Source organism: Cucurbita pepo, chromosome 1 (genome assembly GCF_057944985.1).
Source record: "Cucurbita pepo subsp. pepo isolate OVF chromosome 1, ASM5794498v1, whole genome shotgun sequence".
In the NCBI taxonomy this organism is placed as follows: domain Eukaryota; kingdom Viridiplantae; phylum Streptophyta; class Magnoliopsida; order Cucurbitales; family Cucurbitaceae; genus Cucurbita; species Cucurbita pepo.
This window is the reverse complement of record NC_141798.1, coordinates 19486816-19504304: the sequence shown is the minus strand read 5'-3', so window position 1 is coordinate 19504304 and position 17489 is coordinate 19486816. Positions and strand designations below refer to the sequence as shown.

The window sequence follows — 17489 nt, the reverse complement described above, 5'->3', positions numbered from 1 at the left end:
TATGTTGAACTTTTGATGTGGGGTCCTGGCTGCCTGGCATATCACATCTATCATTGGGAGATCCATGTGATTAGCTTGACTAAAGAAATTGTTGGCCAATGAAATCTGCTATTAAATCTTTTGTTGGCATTTTCTTGTTGGCTACTTTTTTTTTTTTTTTCTTTTTATGATTGTGAATTGTGATTAACATGGTTCAAAGTATTGCGATATTGATGATGAACACGGTTATACGATCATAGTTAGTGATAATCATAGTCGTGTGTCTTACACGAGAGTAATGATAAAAGAGGGCTGAATGCACCTTATGTATTCCATCTAGTAATGATAAGAGGCCAGAATGTTGTTTCTTTAGGAAAGAACAGAGAACTCCTTCATTTTCCTCCTTCCTAATTGAGAATAGGAGTTTCTTATGTATTCCATCTAGTAATGATAAGAGGCCAGAATGTTGTTTCTTTAGGAAAGAACAGAGAACTCCTTCATTTTCCTCCTTCCTAATTGAGAATAGGAGTTCAAAACTCATTGGAAAGAGTGACTCAATCCAAAAGAACAAGCTAGCTTAAAAGAAACCAATTGAAATCTTGGTTGATTCAAAATTGTTAACTTGAGCATAGGTCAACTCGTTAAGATCATATATATCGACCAAGAGCTAACTACACATGCTATAGCTAAGAAATCAACGCTTTTATTAACGGAAATCCCATGGAAAGAACCTAGGAAAGTGACCAAAAAGGGTCTCTATTGGTTAGGATAAGAAAGGAGGATAATTACAAAACCTTTTATGATGAAAATATGGGTTGAACCATTATTGGACATAAGTCTTCTTAATCTCTTGCTTTTGGATTTAAGTGTTTGGTTCTTATACCTCCTATAATGGATCTACATCAAGGATCAACATTCACCGCCATTTCAGTGTAGGAAATAAGATACCTACGAGATGTGTAAGTTAGGTTGAAAACAGTTTAATGCATGTTTGTGGCTCCTTTTTCTACTTTTTTGCTAAATTTTCTATTCACATTTGACGTTGTCGTTGATACTAAAAATATTGAAAAATGTAGATCTTATGACACCATTATTGTAACGACTCATATCCACCGCTAGTAGATATTGTCCTCTTTAGGCTTTTCATTCCTCCTCAAGGCTTTAAAACGTCTGCTACGGAAAGATTTTCACGTCCTTATAAAGAGTATTTTGTTCTCCTCCCCCACCAATGTAGGACATCACAATTATTTTGCCATTCAGATGGGTAAGTAGCATAATTATTAGTTTAATGTTTTAATTGATGGGCGTGACAAAATTAAAAATTTTAAAAATAAAAGCAATGATAAGAGACCTCCAAAAGGAATAATAATGATAATAATAAAAGGATTAGATAGGAAAATTGATAGATAAATATAGGGTTCTAAGCTGAAGCATACAAGGATCTCTTACAACCAACAATGGCCACCTTCAAGTTCAGCTCTCTCTCTCTCTAAGAATGCCATGATTGACACACTATATAATTTCAGTGAAGATGAGAAAGAAGTAAACCATTTTCTTCTTTTGTATTGTCCACGCCACGCCTCTCAGGTCCACTGGCCACGCTCTCTTCTCTGACCCACCATCATCACAGACGCCATTAAACCTCTCTCTCTCTCTCTCTCTCTCTCTCTCTCTCTCTCTCTCTCTCTCTCTTCCATTTATGTGCCTGTTACCCACCGCTACAATCTCTCTGTTCTTCTCTTTTTTCCTCACCGAATGTTTGTAAACCAATCCCAACTCTCGAATTTTCTGGAATGTCGATTTCTTACTGATAATTTTGCGCCGTTAGACCAAAGGGTTTTGTTGAATTTCTTGCTCGTTCTTCTTTTGGGTTTTTAATTTGGGGTTTCGTCAAATGATGGGTTGTTGGTTCGCTTAATCGGGGTTAGATTCGTTCACAGTGGCGGGCCGAGAAGATGGGTGGTGTTACTTCGTCCATGGCGGCGAAACTCGCTTTTTTCCCACCGAATCCGCCTTCTTACAAACTTGTTACCGATGAATATACCGGTCTTTTGCTTCTAAGCCCTTTTCCTCATCGTGAAAATGTTGAGATTCTTAAGCTGCCCACTCGTCGTGGTACTGAGATTGTTGCTGTCTTCATTCGCTACCCTATGGCCACCTCGACGTTGCTTTACTCTCATGGAAACGCCGCTGATCTGGGCCAGATGTACGAGCTTTTCATTGAATTGAGCATTCACCTTCGTGTTAACATCATGGGGTATTGCTCTGTTCTCTTCTGAGTTTCGGTGCTTTCCTTTGTTTTTGCGGTCAACTTCTGCATATGGATCGTCTGAATTTACCAGATTTCCGTAGGAATTCGGGACTTAACTGTGATTGTGTCTGATAGCAGCTTCATGAATGCCAATTATAGTCAGTCTAGGTTTAATACAGTTCTTACATCATCATCCAAACTATTAGTGGTAGAATTTAAGTCTTGAATGAATTTGGCGCTGGAAATCTTATCTGACCCATAGACGGATGATTCTTCGATTGAATAAGGACTGTGTTAGCTAGAGAATCTGAGCTGATATTATCATCAGAACTCATAGAATATTGAGAGTTAATGAATCCTTATTAGCATCAAGCTTTCTATATCTGGATTGCTCGATGATAAATCTCATTTCATCAATGATTCTCCTTCTTCCCCTGAATTGGTTTGCAAGGTCTGTGATCGTTCCCCTGTCAAAATCGAGACTTACGCTGCACTTTAATTGCTCGTCCATGAAATGGTTGATTACTATAGAAAAAAGTTGTAGCATTCTAATAAGGAAATGGTTGTGCAGGTATGACTATTCAGGGTATGGCCAATCAACTGGAAAGGTGTGTTTGTCATAAGCGATTTAGATTGAATTGAAATTGCTTGTGATGTTCGTATCGATCCTAATCCAAGATTCAACGTCTGTTCTACATTGCAGCCAAGTGAGCAGAATACATATGCAGATATTGAAGCTGTATACAAGTGTCTTGAAGAAAGTTATGGTACTAAGCAGGAAGATATCATCCTGTATGGCCAATCAGTTGGAAGTGGCCCCACTTTGGATCTTGCAGCTCGGCTGCCTCTTTTAAGAGCTGTAATTCTTCATAGTCCTATACTTTCTGGTTTAAGAGTCATGTATCCAGTGAAGCGTTCGTACTGGTTCGACATTTATAAGGTAAAATAACCCTTTTTGTTTCTACTGTGATAGATTTATTTTCTTTATATGCATCATTCACATGCTGTATTTGTTGTTTTCTTTCTGTGCAGAATATTGACAAAATTCCTTTGGTTGATTGTCCTGTTCTTATCATCCACGTAAGAATTCCCTGTTGCATATTTTTCGATTGTCGTCTTACCATGATAAACTAATGTGCATGTACAGATTGAAATCGCTGTTCATAAATCCATGACTTTTAAAGAAACCGAACCATTCTATGCCCGTTTATACAAGGCAAATCAGAGGAAGGAAGTTTTGAAAAATAGAATTGTCTAATCATGTGGTTGATTGCTTGAATGGTTGCTCACTTGAGAACTATAGTCTTAATTGGTCATATGGGTCTCTTTTACCAGGGAACTTCAGATGATGTGGTTGATTGCTCACATGGTAAGCAACTCTGGGAATTATGCAAAGAAAAGTATGAACCACTGTGGATTAAAGGAGGAAACCACTGTGATCTGGAGCTCTATCCGGAGTATATTAAGCACCTGAAGAAGTTCATATCAACGGTGGAGAAATCCCCATCCCAGAGATACAGTTCCAGGAAGAGCACAGACCAGTTAGAGAAACCTCGAAGGAGTGTTGACTTTTTCGAAGTTTCGAGGAAGAGCACAGATAGGCGAGAGAAACCAAGGCAGAGCACCGATAGGCATGAAAAAAAGAAGAGCCAGTATGGTACTACAGATAAATTAGAGAAAACGAGAATGTCAGTTGACCATAAAGAAAGGTCACGCAAGAGCGTCGATTGTCACGAGAAGTCTAGAAAAAGTGTTGATCATCAGTTTGAACGAGCAAGAAAGAGTGTCGAACGACTTGACAGAATACACACCGGATAATTGTTGTTGGGTATAGCAAAATTGTTTCTAAGGAACAGGAGTGGGATTGTAAGAATTTCACAGATCTTTTTTTTTTATGTTCTATGTATTAACTTATGGTCCTTTTGATGTGTAGTTTACCTTCTGAAAGTTTGAATTAACTATCATGAAATGAGAAAAGGACATGGTGTCCTGTTTGTTCTTGTTTCCATTACCAATCTCCATACCCTCTCAGTATCAATGCAAATATTGAATGGAAACTAATCAATGTTATTGGAGAATTTTTTAGAATCTAAGCTGCCTCAGGAAACACATCTCAATCTCTCAAATGCTGTGCCTGCTGTAACCAACCTGCCATGCGTTTTACTTCTAAAGATCAAGCAAAGTTCAGTCAGATATTGACCGAATACTCAAATTTCTTCAATGTACAAAAACGATGCAACTACCTTCATGAACACACTACATCTGAAATAGGCGAGAGCCAGTCTTGTTAAAACTACTGAGCTTGGCCATTAATAACAGAGAAGTTGGGTCTGCGCTCACTATATTCGACGATGGCTGATGGTGAAAGATGACCGATACAGATCTCGTGGACTGATGCAAACAATGGAAACAGCTCGAGCCACCCACGGTGACTTAAAACCTCGTACATCTCCTTTGCTGTGGAGACACCCTTCAAAATGTAAAATGAGCTGTTAGGAGAAACTACAACAACTTTACTTGATAATGTAACTAGAATGTTTATACATGCCTGCATCACTGGTTTTTAGGATGAACACAATCTAATATTTGTTTATCAGGGAATTGGTGAATATTTAAGCAAGAAACAAGCATCTTGCTTCCCCAAGAACGAAGCTCAACTAGTTCAACTCTCTATCCTTGACTAAGATGTCAGATATTCAAATTCTCTCGCTCCACAAACAAAGACATTAACTATTCAACCTCATCCAACCCGAGGTTCAAATCCCCTACACCACATGTTGAATTCAAAACTAAAAGGAAAAGAAGGGTAACGATTCATTTACGAAAGCTACGAGTTAATCATGTCATTGGGAAATAGAAACCTGCAATTTTTGGCCCTGCAGCATCTCTGCCTCAAGTTCATCAAAAGACCTACATGGGAGAAGGTAAAATCATATACAGCAACAATGTTACGTAGCATCCATATAAAAAATCCATGTTTCAGGGTAGCAATATGAACCTCTTCCCTCCATGCTTTGCAAAAGCTGCTGCTACCTTCCTGTTTCTTCCTCCCACTGCCAAATATAAATTGGTTCGACTGAGACAGTGAAAGAAAGTAAAGGAAGAAGCACAAAAGAATGAAGAATTTATCCTTACAGCACGTTGTAATCAGATCAGCAACTCCACAACTCTCAAAGAAAGTACTGTCCTTAACAGATGAAAACAGAAGCTTGGAGATCATCCTCATCTCTCTCAGACCGATTCTCATTATCGCAGCCTACCGAATCAAAATGAAAATAGTCTGAGATAAAGAAGACATGTAATCTACCTTTTGAATGTTGAGAACTAAGTTTTGTACCTTTGTGTTATTTCCCATCTCCAAACCATCAACAAAACCTGTCATGTCAAATTGTTTAAAGACTGTTCTTCATCAAAAGCAGAAAAAAAGAAGCGAATTGATAAAGGTTTATGAGTAACCTGCTGCTAATGCCACAACGTTTTTAAGGGTTCCACACATTTCAACTCCTTCAACGTCTTGGACCTTTCAATATTTCACAATTAGAAAGGTAATAAGAAGCCCTTTCACCAGTCAATTTGAAATAGCTATGATTAATGCAAGAAATCAATCACAACGACTAAAACAGTGTAACAGCCCAAGCCCAAGCCCACCGCTAGAAGATATTGTCCTCTTTAAACTTTTCCTTTCGGGGTTTCCCTTAAGGTTTTTAAAACGTGTCTACTAGGGAGAGATTTTCACACCCTTATAAGGAATGCTCCGTTCCCCTCTCTAACCGATGTGGGATCTCACAAATAGTTTAGATGCAAAATTTAGAGACGAAAAATACAAAATTCAAAAACTTAAGTAGGAGTTAAACCAAGTTTTACACATAATTTGTGAGTGATATATCAGTATTGAACAGAATCAAACTCTTCATAATTGGGATTGACAGAGATTGCTTAAATAATATACATGAGATCATGAACTGTACTCACAGGTGAAACAACAAAATAGGGAGTACTGAAAAGTTGAACCCATTTTTCAGCAATCTCCCGCATGTTCTCCCTGTATCCCACCGTTGCTTCACTAAACTTCTCTACAGCAATCTACATGAACAGTTCAACAATCTTGAAACAAAACGAAATAAAACATAACTGAACTTTAAAATCAAGCAAAATTAGGACAAAAGCTTCTAATGATTACTTGTTTATCAACCTGAAAACAGAGTCATGAACAGTTTTCATAATCTTAATACATATGAACATACATAACAAATTGTCATACAAGGCTTTAAATCTGTAAAAGTAACCTCGTTTGCTATGTTAGCGCCCATTAGAACACAACAATTGATACCCAATTCCTGGGAGATGAGGGAAGAAATCATGCATGGACCTTCCTTCTTCATCTCCATCCCCTTAATGAGGGAAATAGCTTCCACTTCTTTCATTATCTTTCCCACAAGTCTCTTGCATATCCCCTCCACAAATTGGTGGGGTGTCACAAACACCAACATATTAGCATCCTTCACTGATAATTCAACCCATTAGACTATGCTAAGTGAGAAAGATTTGAATGAGATCAACAAAAAAATCAGAAGAACTTGAATGGAATACCTGCATTTTCAAGGTCTGGATCTGCAATAACATTCTTGCCAAGCTTTATACCAGGGAGATACTTAACATTCTCCTGTTAATTAAGATTCAAGAATCACTAATATATAACGCTCTAAATTTCCTAACACGGAAATGGGTCGTAATTAATCGATAGAACATTACGTTGTTGAGATTGATAACATCAGTTAACTTCTCACCAGTAGGCAAAGTTTCCTCAAACACCCACATTCGAACCTCATCTGAAATCCAATAAATTCAAGAAAACGGATATCAAAATGCAACGAAAATGGCGCAAATCGAAATCCAGTAGCATAACGAACAAATCCCATGTTTCAGAAGTTGAAGAAAATACCATGGAAGGAACTCAGCCTAGCCGCATTAGAGGCGATGAGTTTAGCCGCAACACTGCCCCAATTTCCACTTCCAACGATGGTAACTTTGGATTTTCGAGAAACCCCATCATCGGAGAAATGGGAATCGGGACGAACAGAGCCCCCATTGCTAGAACGCTGTGGAGCTTCGATCCCGGGAGCCATGGAAGAAATGGGAGGGAGAGAATGGAGAAAAGAGGAAAGAAAATGGGGGCGAGCGGTGGAGAGAAGTAGAAGGGAAGAGGAAGAAGAAATAGAATATAAAGAGAAATTGAGAGAGCGGAGAAGCCATACACGTTTCGTGAGAAACAAAGCGCATCCGTGCATTTTGTTAAATCTGGCGATCCAAACTAAGGTCTGCTATATTTCATGGAGTTCATTTATTCATTGTTTTTACATATTGTTCTCGAATTTTCAGAAACGAAACGCATAATCATTGTATTAATCTCAAATGTCAGATAGTTGCAACATTTTTGGGTCTGAAAATGAGGAAAATCTAAAAATAGAAAGCTCCATGGAGATGGGTATTATCTGGATTCCCAGAGATACCCATAACCAAAATTAAATCTTTGGGCTCTTCCAAAAATGGCGTGATTACAAAATAATGATGGGTATTAGAAATGGGATCAGAATAAAGCACAAACGTTGGTCAGTTATTCCAAGGTAACTTTTTTAGCACCTGGTTCATCGGTTCTTTCGAATTACTTTTACGAATATAATGCTTCAAATACTTATTTAATTATCTAAAAACTTTGATATTAAGAAATTGCAAATAAAATAAAATAAAATTTGAAGTTAGATAATTTAGGTAGGAAGGGGTTGTTTTTATTTTTATCTAAAAGGATGAAAGTGTGACAAAAATATATATATATATATATATTAAGCGGATGTTTAGTCCACCAACACGAAAATGGATGGTGGCCTAAAAACCAAGTATCTCACTCCCAATTTGGCTCACATACTGTGAAATTTCTTATAATAATGTGTAAACCTCTCCATAGTAACGCGTTTTAAGACCGTAAGGCTGATAGCAATACATAATGGGCCAAAGTGGATAATATCTACTACTAGCGGTGGACTTGGACGACCTCTACCCTACAAGTTCAACCGTGTTCACAATTGAAGTTTACATATTTATCGAATGATCTCATCATCTTCTCTTAGTATTTAAAAAGTATAAATAGAATTATCTTCGACATCAATATTTTAGCCATGATATTAGCATAAAATCGAGATCTCGATATTAACATAAAATCGAGATCTCGATATTTCTATCGATATCCAATGAGGAACATCAGTGTTACCTGGCATTCTTTGGTAGTATTGGGTGCACAAGAACAGATATCTATCGTTGTCCTTGTGGGTCTTTTCAAACACCATACCCTTATTCCACTTGCCATTGCCATTGCCATTGCCACTAAGGATGAAAGACACAAGAGCAACAAAATTTAATGGGAGGGGACCTTAAAACTATGCTGTCTTCCAACTATCTTCATCTTATCCATACAATGGTTAAAATGAATAAGAGAATACTGTTTTCACACGGACATAGCTAACCAATTAATATGGTAATTTAGAAGTATTATACAATAAGGTTATCAATATGAAAAGGGTATTGGAACAGATGCAAGCAAAAAATGAGAATGTCTGTATCCGAATAAAATCATCGATCGTTCGTGTAATTGATCGAACTGCTTGTGACAATGAACTTACTCTATAGTTTATGGAATCCAAATTTTGGGCAAAAAAACCTGTCTCTTTTGGGCACAGCACCATTAAAATAGGAGCAGTGGCTGCTTTGTTCTCTGCAGAGGACATTACAATGTTCCATTTGTTCAGGGAGCTCTATCAAATGGTTGTGTATCATTATAACAAACATCCCAGACAGATTCCATGGCATCCCTTGCAGCAGCTTCCGAGCAATAAGGATTAGCAATCACTGATTTCATCACTCTTCTTCTCACACACTCCTTCACAAATTGAGAAAAGAATGTCAACAAATAGCGAACCGAAAGAGCCCAACAGAAATGCACCAAGAAGAAAAAGAATCCGAGCGAGAGTAGGGTAATAATATTGTTGACAAAAAGAAAATGAAATGCTGGTTTGTATCATATCACACATGCACATGTTGTTCAATCATTAGTGCATCGCCTTCGATCATATCCTCACCGACATCTACATCGAGAAGAGTTTTGTTTTTTTTTCCTAGGACTGTGAGAAAAGTTACAATGGCCCCCAATTGCAGCCATACATTCAGGGTTGAACAAACCTAGATCTCTTAGAAATATTGGCCAGTAAGGAAAGAAAGAAACGAATGCAATCACATGACTTCAAGATTAGAGCCTTCCTAAAATGTTCTGTTAATATTATGTTTCTTTCATGAAGAACTTTGACTCTCACTGCTCATATATAAGCTAGTTTAGCAAAGGGCTGAGGGAAAAGCAAATTCTTAAGCACAAAAAAATCCATTGCCAAGAGCGATTATCAGCGAAAAGTTACAAGAAAGAATGGTTAAATCAACTATATTCATGGCCAAGATCAGCTTCAAGTAGACATGAGCATACACAGAGATTTTAGATTCTACCATGAAAAAAGTTCTTTAATGTAACACAATAACATGGGACATGTTAAGTTGTTAATCATATAACTAATCTATCAGTAGAGAACACTAAAACTTTTCAACTGTCCTGTGGTTCATGTTCATTAGTCCTTGATCCGCTGAGAATATATTTATAATTACTCTAAGCACACTTCATGGATGTTTTTCACCTTTTTAAGCAAGAGGCTATGAACAATGTCAGAAATTCAAAAATCTCAAACATGAAGGATGAAACTTATACTCATTTTTAGATGCCAACAAGAGAATTAAACTACAATTTTCTAGAAATCATACTTGCTCGTGTCCTCGTAATTTGACAAAACCTCGCAGTAGTTCTCGTTTATAGTGGCAATCACCACTTAGATGACCAGCTCGAATCTAAATTCCAAATACATGTGTTAGAAAATTACCAGAAGGAAACCAGAACAAAAGAAACTCAATCTGGGAAAAAAATGGCTATTTGCAGATTCATACCTCACTGCAAGCATGATGTGCACAATTAGCCCAATCCAAGTTTGCCGCACGACAATCATCAAAAGCATGAATAAGCTCATGAATTACAACTTGGTTAACCTCATCTTGAATGTTCATATGATTCCTACATACCATTATCTACAAGCAAGAAGTAGACACAATAAAGAAATCAGTCTTCAACATTCTCATCCAGATCCAAATTCATCAACAAACCATAAGCAGAAACAAAGAGAGGAAAGTATAATGAGTATTACCCCTTCACCACGAACATAGCCACCACTGATCTGCTTATCGCAATGAACAGCCTTAATAAACTTATCCCCAATCCCACATCCAGATTTCTCCAAATGCTCCATCAAGAATTTCACCATCGGAGCTGAGAGACACAGAAATACAATCATTTTGACCCATTTGAGTCGCAGAGAACGGTTAAGAAGGTACGAGAAAAACAAAAGAAGGCTCTCATTTTCAAATTCTCAGCAAATAAACAAAAGTCGCAAAACCCTAAACCCTGCAATTTTATACGCGGGTTCCAAATTTTGAGGAGACGAGTAGAACAGGAAATAAATGATTTGTTGTTCATACTTCGGAGACTTCTTCGAATCATATCCTCGCATTCTTCCTTCGTCCGGCCGCCGTTGACGGCAGAATACAAGCGATTCGATCCAGGTTCCGGGGTGGATTCTTCCGCCATTCTTCTTAGTTTCAAGTGTCAACACGGCGTCGCTGCAGCACTATCTACAAGCGGGTTTCGGGGTTTTGTACGAACAACGGTTCGCATCATTGGTTTTTCACTGAACTCGAACCAGGAGAAACCGGGTTCAATTAAAGAAATCATAAAGCCACGATCAAAATCGATATGATCTAGAACTAAAAATTGATTTTTTTAAGATTAAACTATTTTCCCTCTCCCGCCATTGTAGGGAAGAGATCCCAACTGAAAATGGCGAAATCCGGCAAATCCGGCGAGCCTCTGAACCCAAAACTGAATCCTCCGCCGTTGGGCCCTGAAGTCCTTTAAATACTCTTCCCCTTCCCTCCTTCAAACTCATTCTCTGGTGTTGCAGTCTTTCTCCATATACCTTACAGAGGATTTCTGCGACCTTCAGAATCCTATTTAAATAAAACTTCCTCTCTTTTTCTCTTCGATTCTCCTCATCTCTTTACCGATTCAGCATTAATGGCCCGCCAATTGCTTCTCCTCGCTCTTCTCTTCGCCGCCGTCCTCGGCACTGCCTTTGCTGCCAAGGCCCCAGCCCCTGACGCCGACTCTTCCGCAGCCAAGACCCCGGCTGCTGCTCCATCCAACTCTTCCTCCGCTGCCGATGCACCCAAGGCCGAAGCCGGAGCCCCAAAAGCCGAAGCCGGAGCCCCAAAGGCCGATGCCGGAGCCCCAAAGGCAGAAGCCGGTGCTCCCGAGGCCGATGCCGGAGCCCCAAAGGCAGAAGCCGGTGCCCCCGAGGCCGATGCCGGAGCCCCAAAGGCAGAAGCCGGAGCCCCCGAGGCCGAAGCCGGAGCCCCCGAGGCCGAAGCCGGAGCCCCGAAGGCCGATGCCGGAGCCCCGAAGGCCGATGCCGGAGCCCCGAAGGCCGATGCCGGAGCCCCTAATGCTGATGCCCCTGCCGGCAGCCCTGCATCCGGGCCGGCCAGCGATGAGTCTCCCTCCGCAGCCCCTGAATCCGATGCAGAAGCGTCATCTCCACCTTCCCCAAGCGGACCTGCGGAAGGACCAGCCAGCGAGGAGGAAGCTGCTGATGCACCGGCCCCTGATGCTTCTGCCAGTGGATCTTCGTTCCTGAAGATGTCTGCTGCCACGGTTGCGACCATTGCTGGAGTCATTGTGTTCTAAATTCTTTTTAATGTAATGAGATGAGGTGGAATTAAGAGATTATTATTCTATTATTTATTATTATCTTATTTCTAAGTCACTTTTTCATTCATTTAAATCATTAAATAATTAATCTAAACATGAATATAGACAAAATAGTATTAAAAATATTGAAATTAATAACTAACCATTTCACTTTTTTTCTTTATATAAAAATGATTTAGAAACTGAAAAAAAATTAACGCTTAATTGCAACAATTTTGTTATAAATATTTTTAGTCAAAAAATAATAATAAAATTTACCAGTTGTAATATAGTAAAAAATAAAACTTTTTTTACCTTATTTTCAATGGAGCTTTTTGGGGAAGCTCAAAGCAAAGCCATGAGAGGAGGTGCACTTTGTTTGAGGGGGAGTGATGGATGATGGAAGTCCCACATCGGCAGCACTTTGTTGGGGGGAGTACGAAACAGTAAAAAATGACTAAGACTCCAAAGGAGCCGAGCCTCCATTAAGGGAATGCGTGCTTTGTTGAGGGGAGGTGTTGGATGATAAAAGTCCCACATTGGGTTTATAAACAAATGATGAAAGTCCTGGCTAAGCCATGAGCGCTTATGCTCAAAGTGGACATACCATTTCATCTAACAATCACAATTAATTTAATGAACGCCCATAAGTTAGATAGACCTAATTTGTGGTATATTGATTTGAAAGTCAACAAACTCCAAACATTACATTTAGAATTCAACCTACCTAAACCGTAATTCATTAGAAAAAGAAGAAAATTAATTATAATATAACGATAATAATTCTTTTTAAATATTGAAGCAAATTCAAACACAAAAATAAATTATTTTTAGAATATCTCATATTTGTGGACCATATTATGTGGTGCGGCCTCCCATAAACATGTTTCTCCATTCTCCCATACGTTTTAAGCAAAACCCTAAAACAGTTGCAGAATGGGAGGTTTGGTGTGAATCTAAAGCCAAAAATTCTCGAGTTGATGGCTGAAAACCCGTCGAAAGTCACCCAAGGAAAAAAGGGTGGAGCTTAATTTGATCCAAAACCTTAATAATAACATAAAAATTTGACCTTTTTAAACTAGAGAGGGAGGGAGGGAGGGAGGGAGGAGAGAGAAGGACAGAAAGTCAAAAGAGTTTGACTTGAGAGGTTTGAAGAGATGATTGAAAACCTGAAATTACGATCATGTTTGTGACCCCACTTGGGTGTAATCTATGGTACAATCACGCCTCTACTGACGGCTTTATATTTCTATATAATGCTACTCATCCCATTATGGCTAAACCCACCACTTCTTCTTCTTCTTCTTCTTCTTCTTCTTCAACCTTTTTCTTTGATTTGTTCTCCAATGGCGGCTTCCTTTTTCTTTTTGCTTCTTTTACCACTCTCTTTCTTCTTCACTGATTCCTCCTTGGCTTCTGTTCAAGATCCTCATCTTGTCGTTCAAGAAGTTCAAAGGTATACATGTTTTTGTTTTTCATTTGTTGTTTGTGGTTCAGTTTTGAGGAAGATTTCGACCCTTTTAACAAAATGTGGTTTTTTCTAACATGTTTTTAGTGTTTCAAATACAAAAGTTATGTGAATCTTCATTTTCTACTCGATATTATTCACTTTCAACATTTTAATAGTTCTACTTTTGATTTTTCTAAAAGGTCTCCAACTAATGGAGATATATTCCTTATTTATAAACTTATGATCATCTGTAAGAACCCAAACTCATTGTTAGTAGATATGATCCGTTTTGACCCGTCACGTATTGTCGTCAGACTCACGATTTTAAAACACGTTTGTTAGGAAGAGATTTCCACACCTTTATAAGAAATGTTTCGTTCCCCTTTTTAACCAATGTGGAATCAGAGCTAAACACCGAGCGGTGTGCCAGCGAGCACATCCTTATAAGAAATGTTTCGTTCTCCTTTCTAACCAATGTAGGATCAAAGCTAAACACTGAGCGGTGTGCCAGCGAGCACATCCTTATAAGAAATGTTTCGTTCCCCTTTCTAACCAATGTGGGATCAGAGCTAAACACCGAGCGGTGTGCCAGCGAGGGGGTGGATTGTGAGATCCCACATCGGTTGGAGAGGAGAACGAAACATTTCTATAAGGGTAGGGAGACTCCCTAACAAACGTTTTAAAATCATAAGACTGACGGCGATACATATGCTAACAGTGAATAGTAAGTATATTTCATACCTACAACTTTAAGATATTGTCGTTTTTGGGTTTTCCCTTACGGACTTTCCCAAGACTTTAAAACCAAAGGGTGTTTGTTCTCCTCTCCAACCAACCAATGTGGGACACACAAGCACACTCATAAGGTTCTCTTTAATAATATGTTCAGGAGCATCAATGAATCAAGAACAAGAAGAAACTTGGGATATTTGTCATGTAGAACAGGAAACCCAATAGACGACTGCTGGAGATGCGACCCCAATTGGGAAACCAACCGAAAGCGCTTAGCCGACTGCGCCATTGGGTTCGGCAAAAACGCCATCGGCGGCAGAAACGGCCGCTTCTACATCGTCACAGACGCCGGCGACGACGACCCAATCAACCCCAGACCAGGAACCCTCCGCCACGCCGTCATCCAAAACGAGCCCTTATGGATCATCTTCAAGCGTGACATGGTAATCCAACTCAGACAAGAACTAGTGATGAACTCGTTCAAGACCATCGACGGGCGTGGGGCCAGCGTGCATGTGGCAGGTGGGCCATGCATCACCATCCACTACGCCACAAACATCATAATCCACGGCATCCACATACATGACTGTAAGAGAGGGGGGAATGGTAACATACGGGACTCCCCACAGCACTCCGGGTGGTGGACTATATCGGACGGTGATGGAGTGTCGATCTTTGGTGGCAAGAATATTTGGGTTGACCATTGTTCTTTGTCTAATTGTAACGATGGGTTGATCGACGCGATTCATGGTTCGACCGCGATCACGGTTTCGAATAATTACATGACACATCATGATAAAGTGATGCTGTTGGGACATAGTGACTCTTACACTCAAGACAAGAATATGCAAGTTACTATTGCCTTCAACCATTTTGGTGAGGGCCTTGTTCAACGAATGCCCAGGTAAATCAAATTAATTTGTAGTACATATTATTCTATTTGACCTTTTCACACCCATTCTTGAATGCTTAGTTCGTTCTCTCTCCAACCCTAGTATCTTACAATCCACTCTTTTGGAGTCTCCTCACATACCATCTAGAACCGCTCTGATACCATTCGTAACAGTCCAAACTCACTGTTAGCAAACATTGTCCTAAGCTATAAGCTTGGACGGCCACAAATAGTATCAGAGCCAGATACCGGGTGGTGTAAACGCTGGGTTCCGAAGAAAACGCGTCTGCTACGGGGAAGGTTTCCACACCCTTATAAAGGGTAGTTTGAAGGGTGGTTTGTTCTCTTCCCCCAACCAATGTGTGACATCACAATCCACCCCCTTCGGGGCCTAGCGTCCTCGCACGACTCTTTCCTTCCTCCAATCGATGTGGGACCGCAACCAAATCCACCCCCTTTGGGGCCCAGCGTCCTCGCTGGCACACCGCCTCGTATCTACCCCTTTGGGGAACAGCGAGAAGGTTGACACATCTTCCAGTGTCTGGTTCTGATACCATTTGTAACGACACAGGCCCACCGCTAGCAGATATTGTCCTCTTTGGGCTTTCCCTTTCGAACTCCCCTAAATGCTTTAAAACAGTTCTGCTAGGGTAAGGTTTCCACACCTTTATAAAGAGTGGTTTGTTCTCCTCCTCTATCAATGTGTGACAACACAAAACCTCACCTCCTTCAGCAGTGCGGAGGTTGCATAATTCAATTCATCTTTAAAAGCATCAAAATTTTGATGTGGGTATTTTTGTTTCCATCTAAAAATGGTGTCTTTGAATTGTGGGAATGATTTTGCAGATGCAGGCATGGGTATTTCCATGTGGTGAACAACGATTACACCCACTGGGAAATGTACGCAATTGGAGGGAGTGCTTCACCGACAATATACAGTCAAGGCAACAGATTTTTGGCGCCGGACGTCCGATACCGAAAGGAGGTGACAAAGCACGAGGACGCGCCGGAGAGTGAGTGGCGTCACTGGAACTGGCGGTCAGAGGGCGACATGATGTTGAACGGCGCCTATTTTCGCCAGTCCGGCGCCGGCGCTGCGTCCAGCTACGCAAGAGCTTACAGTCTCAGCGCTAGACCCTCCTCCCTCGTTGGTTCGATTACCGTCACAGCCGGCGCCCTCAACTGCCGCAGAGGCTCCCGTTGCTAGTTAGTATTAACAGGAAAGGTCATATAACTGCAAGTACCGAAAATGAAGGACGAAAAGGCCTTTGTTTATGAAGAGCAGTTGAATTATTATTAGTTTATGAAGATCTGAATTTTTGTGTTGGTTTAATTTCCATCCAACTTTTTGGTTTGCCAAAGCAGAGTATTTGGTTAAACTCGGATGTTTGTGATTGTGAAAGGTAATGGGAAAAGTACGAGGAATTATGTTTTCGAGTCACCAATCACGCTGACAAAAACGGAATGAGTACTATATATTTTACCCGTCAATCATGCTCCTTTAGAGTCGAACTACTTATTCCTTAACCTAGTTAATTTGGTCAAGCCTTATAACGAGCAGCAATAGTATGGGGCTTTATACCCGTCAATCATTGTAACGACCCAAGTTCACTGCTAGCAGATATTATCTTCTTTAGGTTTTCCCTTTCAAGCTTCCCGTCAAGGTTTTAAAACGAGTATACTAAGAAAAGGTCTCCACACCTTGTAGAGGGTGTTTCATTCTCCTCTCCAACCAATGCGGGATATCACAATCCACCCCTTTCAGGGCCCAACATCCTCGCTGACACTCGTTCCTTTCTCCAATCGATGTGAGACCCCCCGCCAAATCCATCCCCTTCAGGACCCAACGTTCTTACTGGCACACCGCCTTGTGTCTACCCCATTTGGGGAACAGCCTCCTCGCTGGCACACCACCCCGTGTCTGACTCTAATATCATTTGTAATGGCTTAAGCTCACTGCTAGCAGATATTGTCCGGGCTTTCCCTTTCGAGCTTCCCTTGTAAAAGGTGTTTCGTTCTCCTCTCCAAATCATTCTACATATTTTTATAGGTCATCAACATGTGAAGGCAGACATTTAAACTTCAAAACTTTTTTTTTTTTTTTTTTTTTTTTATCAACGTGATCATTTATAAATTCGTTGGTTTATATTTAAATTAACATGAACAACATTATTTCATTGTTAATTTGATGTATTGCACTCTTTGAGTAAATCGTATATACTTGTCAACCTTACTAACGCATGATGCAAGAGTGAATAGACATGTGAATGAACCATTTCGTTAGAATACCATATTGGGA

At 40.0% G+C, this 17489-nt stretch overlaps 5 protein-coding genes across 8 annotated transcripts; 3 read left to right on the top strand and 2 right to left on the bottom strand.

Annotated features, from left to right (window-relative positions):
- The first annotated feature begins 1458 nt into the window (after positions 1-1458).
- Positions 1459-4238, top strand: LOC111797332 (uncharacterized). The gene is made up of 5 exons (XM_023680314.2): positions 1459-2236; positions 2802-2838; positions 2934-3170; positions 3263-3310; positions 3566-4238. The coding sequence occupies exons 1-5, from the start codon at positions 1935-1937 to the stop codon at positions 4046-4048; spliced, it is 1107 nt and encodes a 368-aa protein (XP_023536082.1). The 5' UTR covers positions 1459-1934; the 3' UTR covers positions 4049-4238.
- Positions 4239-4276: 38 nt separating this feature from the next.
- On the bottom strand, positions 4277-7655 carry LOC111797319 (glycerol-3-phosphate dehydrogenase [NAD(+)]). Of its 3 annotated transcripts, none has more exons than XR_002815527.2 (12): positions 7173-7655; positions 6983-7059; positions 6821-6893; positions 6517-6734; positions 6203-6313; positions 5687-5750; positions 5568-5605; positions 5366-5486; positions 5229-5283; positions 5092-5140; positions 4474-4700; positions 4277-4396 (listed from the first exon to the last, which is right to left on the bottom strand). XR_002815527.2 is itself a non-coding variant. In XM_023680301.2 (11 exons), exons 1-11 carry the CDS (start codon positions 7516-7518, stop codon positions 4524-4526), a joined length of 1329 nt encoding a protein of 442 aa, XP_023536069.2. In that variant the 5' UTR covers positions 7519-7654; the 3' UTR covers positions 4369-4523. The 3 variants fall into 3 exon arrangements, 1 of the variants encoding a protein (XP_023536069.2); XR_002815528.2 differs by having other exon boundaries at positions 4277-4378; XM_023680301.2 differs by having other exon boundaries at positions 4369-4700; positions 7173-7654.
- A 1012-nt stretch (positions 7656-8667) lies between these two features.
- Positions 8668-11323, bottom strand: LOC111789651 (Ku70-binding family protein). The gene is made up of 5 exons (XM_023670291.2): positions 10850-11323; positions 10519-10640; positions 10265-10402; positions 10085-10168; positions 8668-9161 (listed from the first exon to the last, which is right to left on the bottom strand). The coding sequence occupies exons 1-5, from the start codon at positions 10956-10958 to the stop codon at positions 9027-9029; spliced, it is 588 nt and encodes a 195-aa protein (XP_023526059.1). The 5' UTR covers positions 10959-11323; the 3' UTR covers positions 8668-9026.
- Positions 11323-12166, top strand: LOC111803578 (uncharacterized). Of its 2 annotated transcripts, XM_087127105.1 has the most exons (3): positions 11323-11600; positions 11685-11810; positions 11853-12166. In XM_087127105.1, exons 1-3 carry the CDS (start codon positions 11445-11447, stop codon positions 12111-12113), a joined length of 543 nt encoding a protein of 180 aa, XP_086983231.1. In that variant the 5' UTR covers positions 11323-11444; the 3' UTR covers positions 12114-12166. The 2 variants fall into 2 exon arrangements, with proteins under 2 accessions (XP_086983231.1, XP_086983230.1); XM_087127104.1 differs by having other exon boundaries at positions 11685-12166.
- Positions 12167-13404: 1238 nt separating this feature from the next.
- LOC111789661 (pectate lyase-like) lies at positions 13405-16635 on the top strand. Its single transcript, XM_023670303.2, has 3 exons — positions 13405-13572; positions 14456-15202; positions 16037-16635. The coding sequence occupies exons 1-3, from the start codon at positions 13463-13465 to the stop codon at positions 16395-16397; spliced, it is 1218 nt and encodes a 405-aa protein (XP_023526071.2). The 5' UTR covers positions 13405-13462; the 3' UTR covers positions 16398-16635.
- The last annotated feature ends 854 nt before the right edge of the window (positions 16636-17489 follow it).

Bases quoted from the DNA above. Each gene is read 5' to 3' on its own strand.
- LOC111797332 (XM_023680314.2), top strand. From the start codon at position 1,935: ATGGGTGGTGTTACTTCGTCCATGGCGGCGAAACTCGCTTTTTTCCCA. The intron at 2,237-2,801 runs GTATTGCTCTGT...ATGGTTGTGCAG, and splicing joins CTTCGTGTTAACATCATGGG to GTATGACTATTCAGGGTATG. The intron at 3,171-3,262 runs GTAAAATAACCC...CTTTCTGTGCAG, and splicing joins ACTGGTTCGACATTTATAAG to AATATTGACAAAATTCCTTT.
- LOC111797319 (XM_023680301.2), bottom strand. From the start codon at position 7,518: ATGCACGGATGCGCTTTGTTTCTCACGAAACGTGTATGGCTTCTCCGC. The intron at 6,314-6,516 runs GTTACTTTTACA...CTGTTCATGTAG, and splicing joins GCGCTAACATAGCAAACGAG to ATTGCTGTAGAGAAGTTTAG. The intron at 5,141-5,228 runs GTTCATATTGCT...TCTCCCATGTAG, and splicing joins GCAAAGCATGGAGGGAAGAG to GTCTTTTGATGAACTTGAGG.
- LOC111789651 (XM_023670291.2), bottom strand. From the start codon at position 10,958: ATGGCGGAAGAATCCACCCCGGAACCTGGATCGAATCGCTTGTATTCT. The intron at 10,641-10,849 runs GTATGAACAACA...TGTGTCTCTCAG, and splicing joins GATTCGAAGAAGTCTCCGAA to CTCCGATGGTGAAATTCTTG. The intron at 10,403-10,518 runs GTAATACTCATT...TCTTGCTTGTAG, and splicing joins GCTATGTTCGTGGTGAAGGG to ATAATGGTATGTAGGAATCA.
- LOC111803578 (XM_087127104.1), top strand. From the start codon at position 11,445: ATGGCCCGCCAATTGCTTCTCCTCGCTCTTCTCTTCGCCGCCGTCCTC. The intron at 11,601-11,684 runs GCCGAAGCCGGA...GGTGCTCCCGAG, and splicing joins CCGCTGCCGATGCACCCAAG to GCCGATGCCGGAGCCCCAAA.
- LOC111789661 (XM_023670303.2), top strand. From the start codon at position 13,463: ATGGCGGCTTCCTTTTTCTTTTTGCTTCTTTTACCACTCTCTTTCTTC. The intron at 13,573-14,455 runs GTATACATGTTT...TAATATGTTCAG, and splicing joins GTCGTTCAAGAAGTTCAAAG to GAGCATCAATGAATCAAGAA. The intron at 15,203-16,036 runs GTAAATCAAATT...ATGATTTTGCAG, and splicing joins CTTGTTCAACGAATGCCCAG to ATGCAGGCATGGGTATTTCC.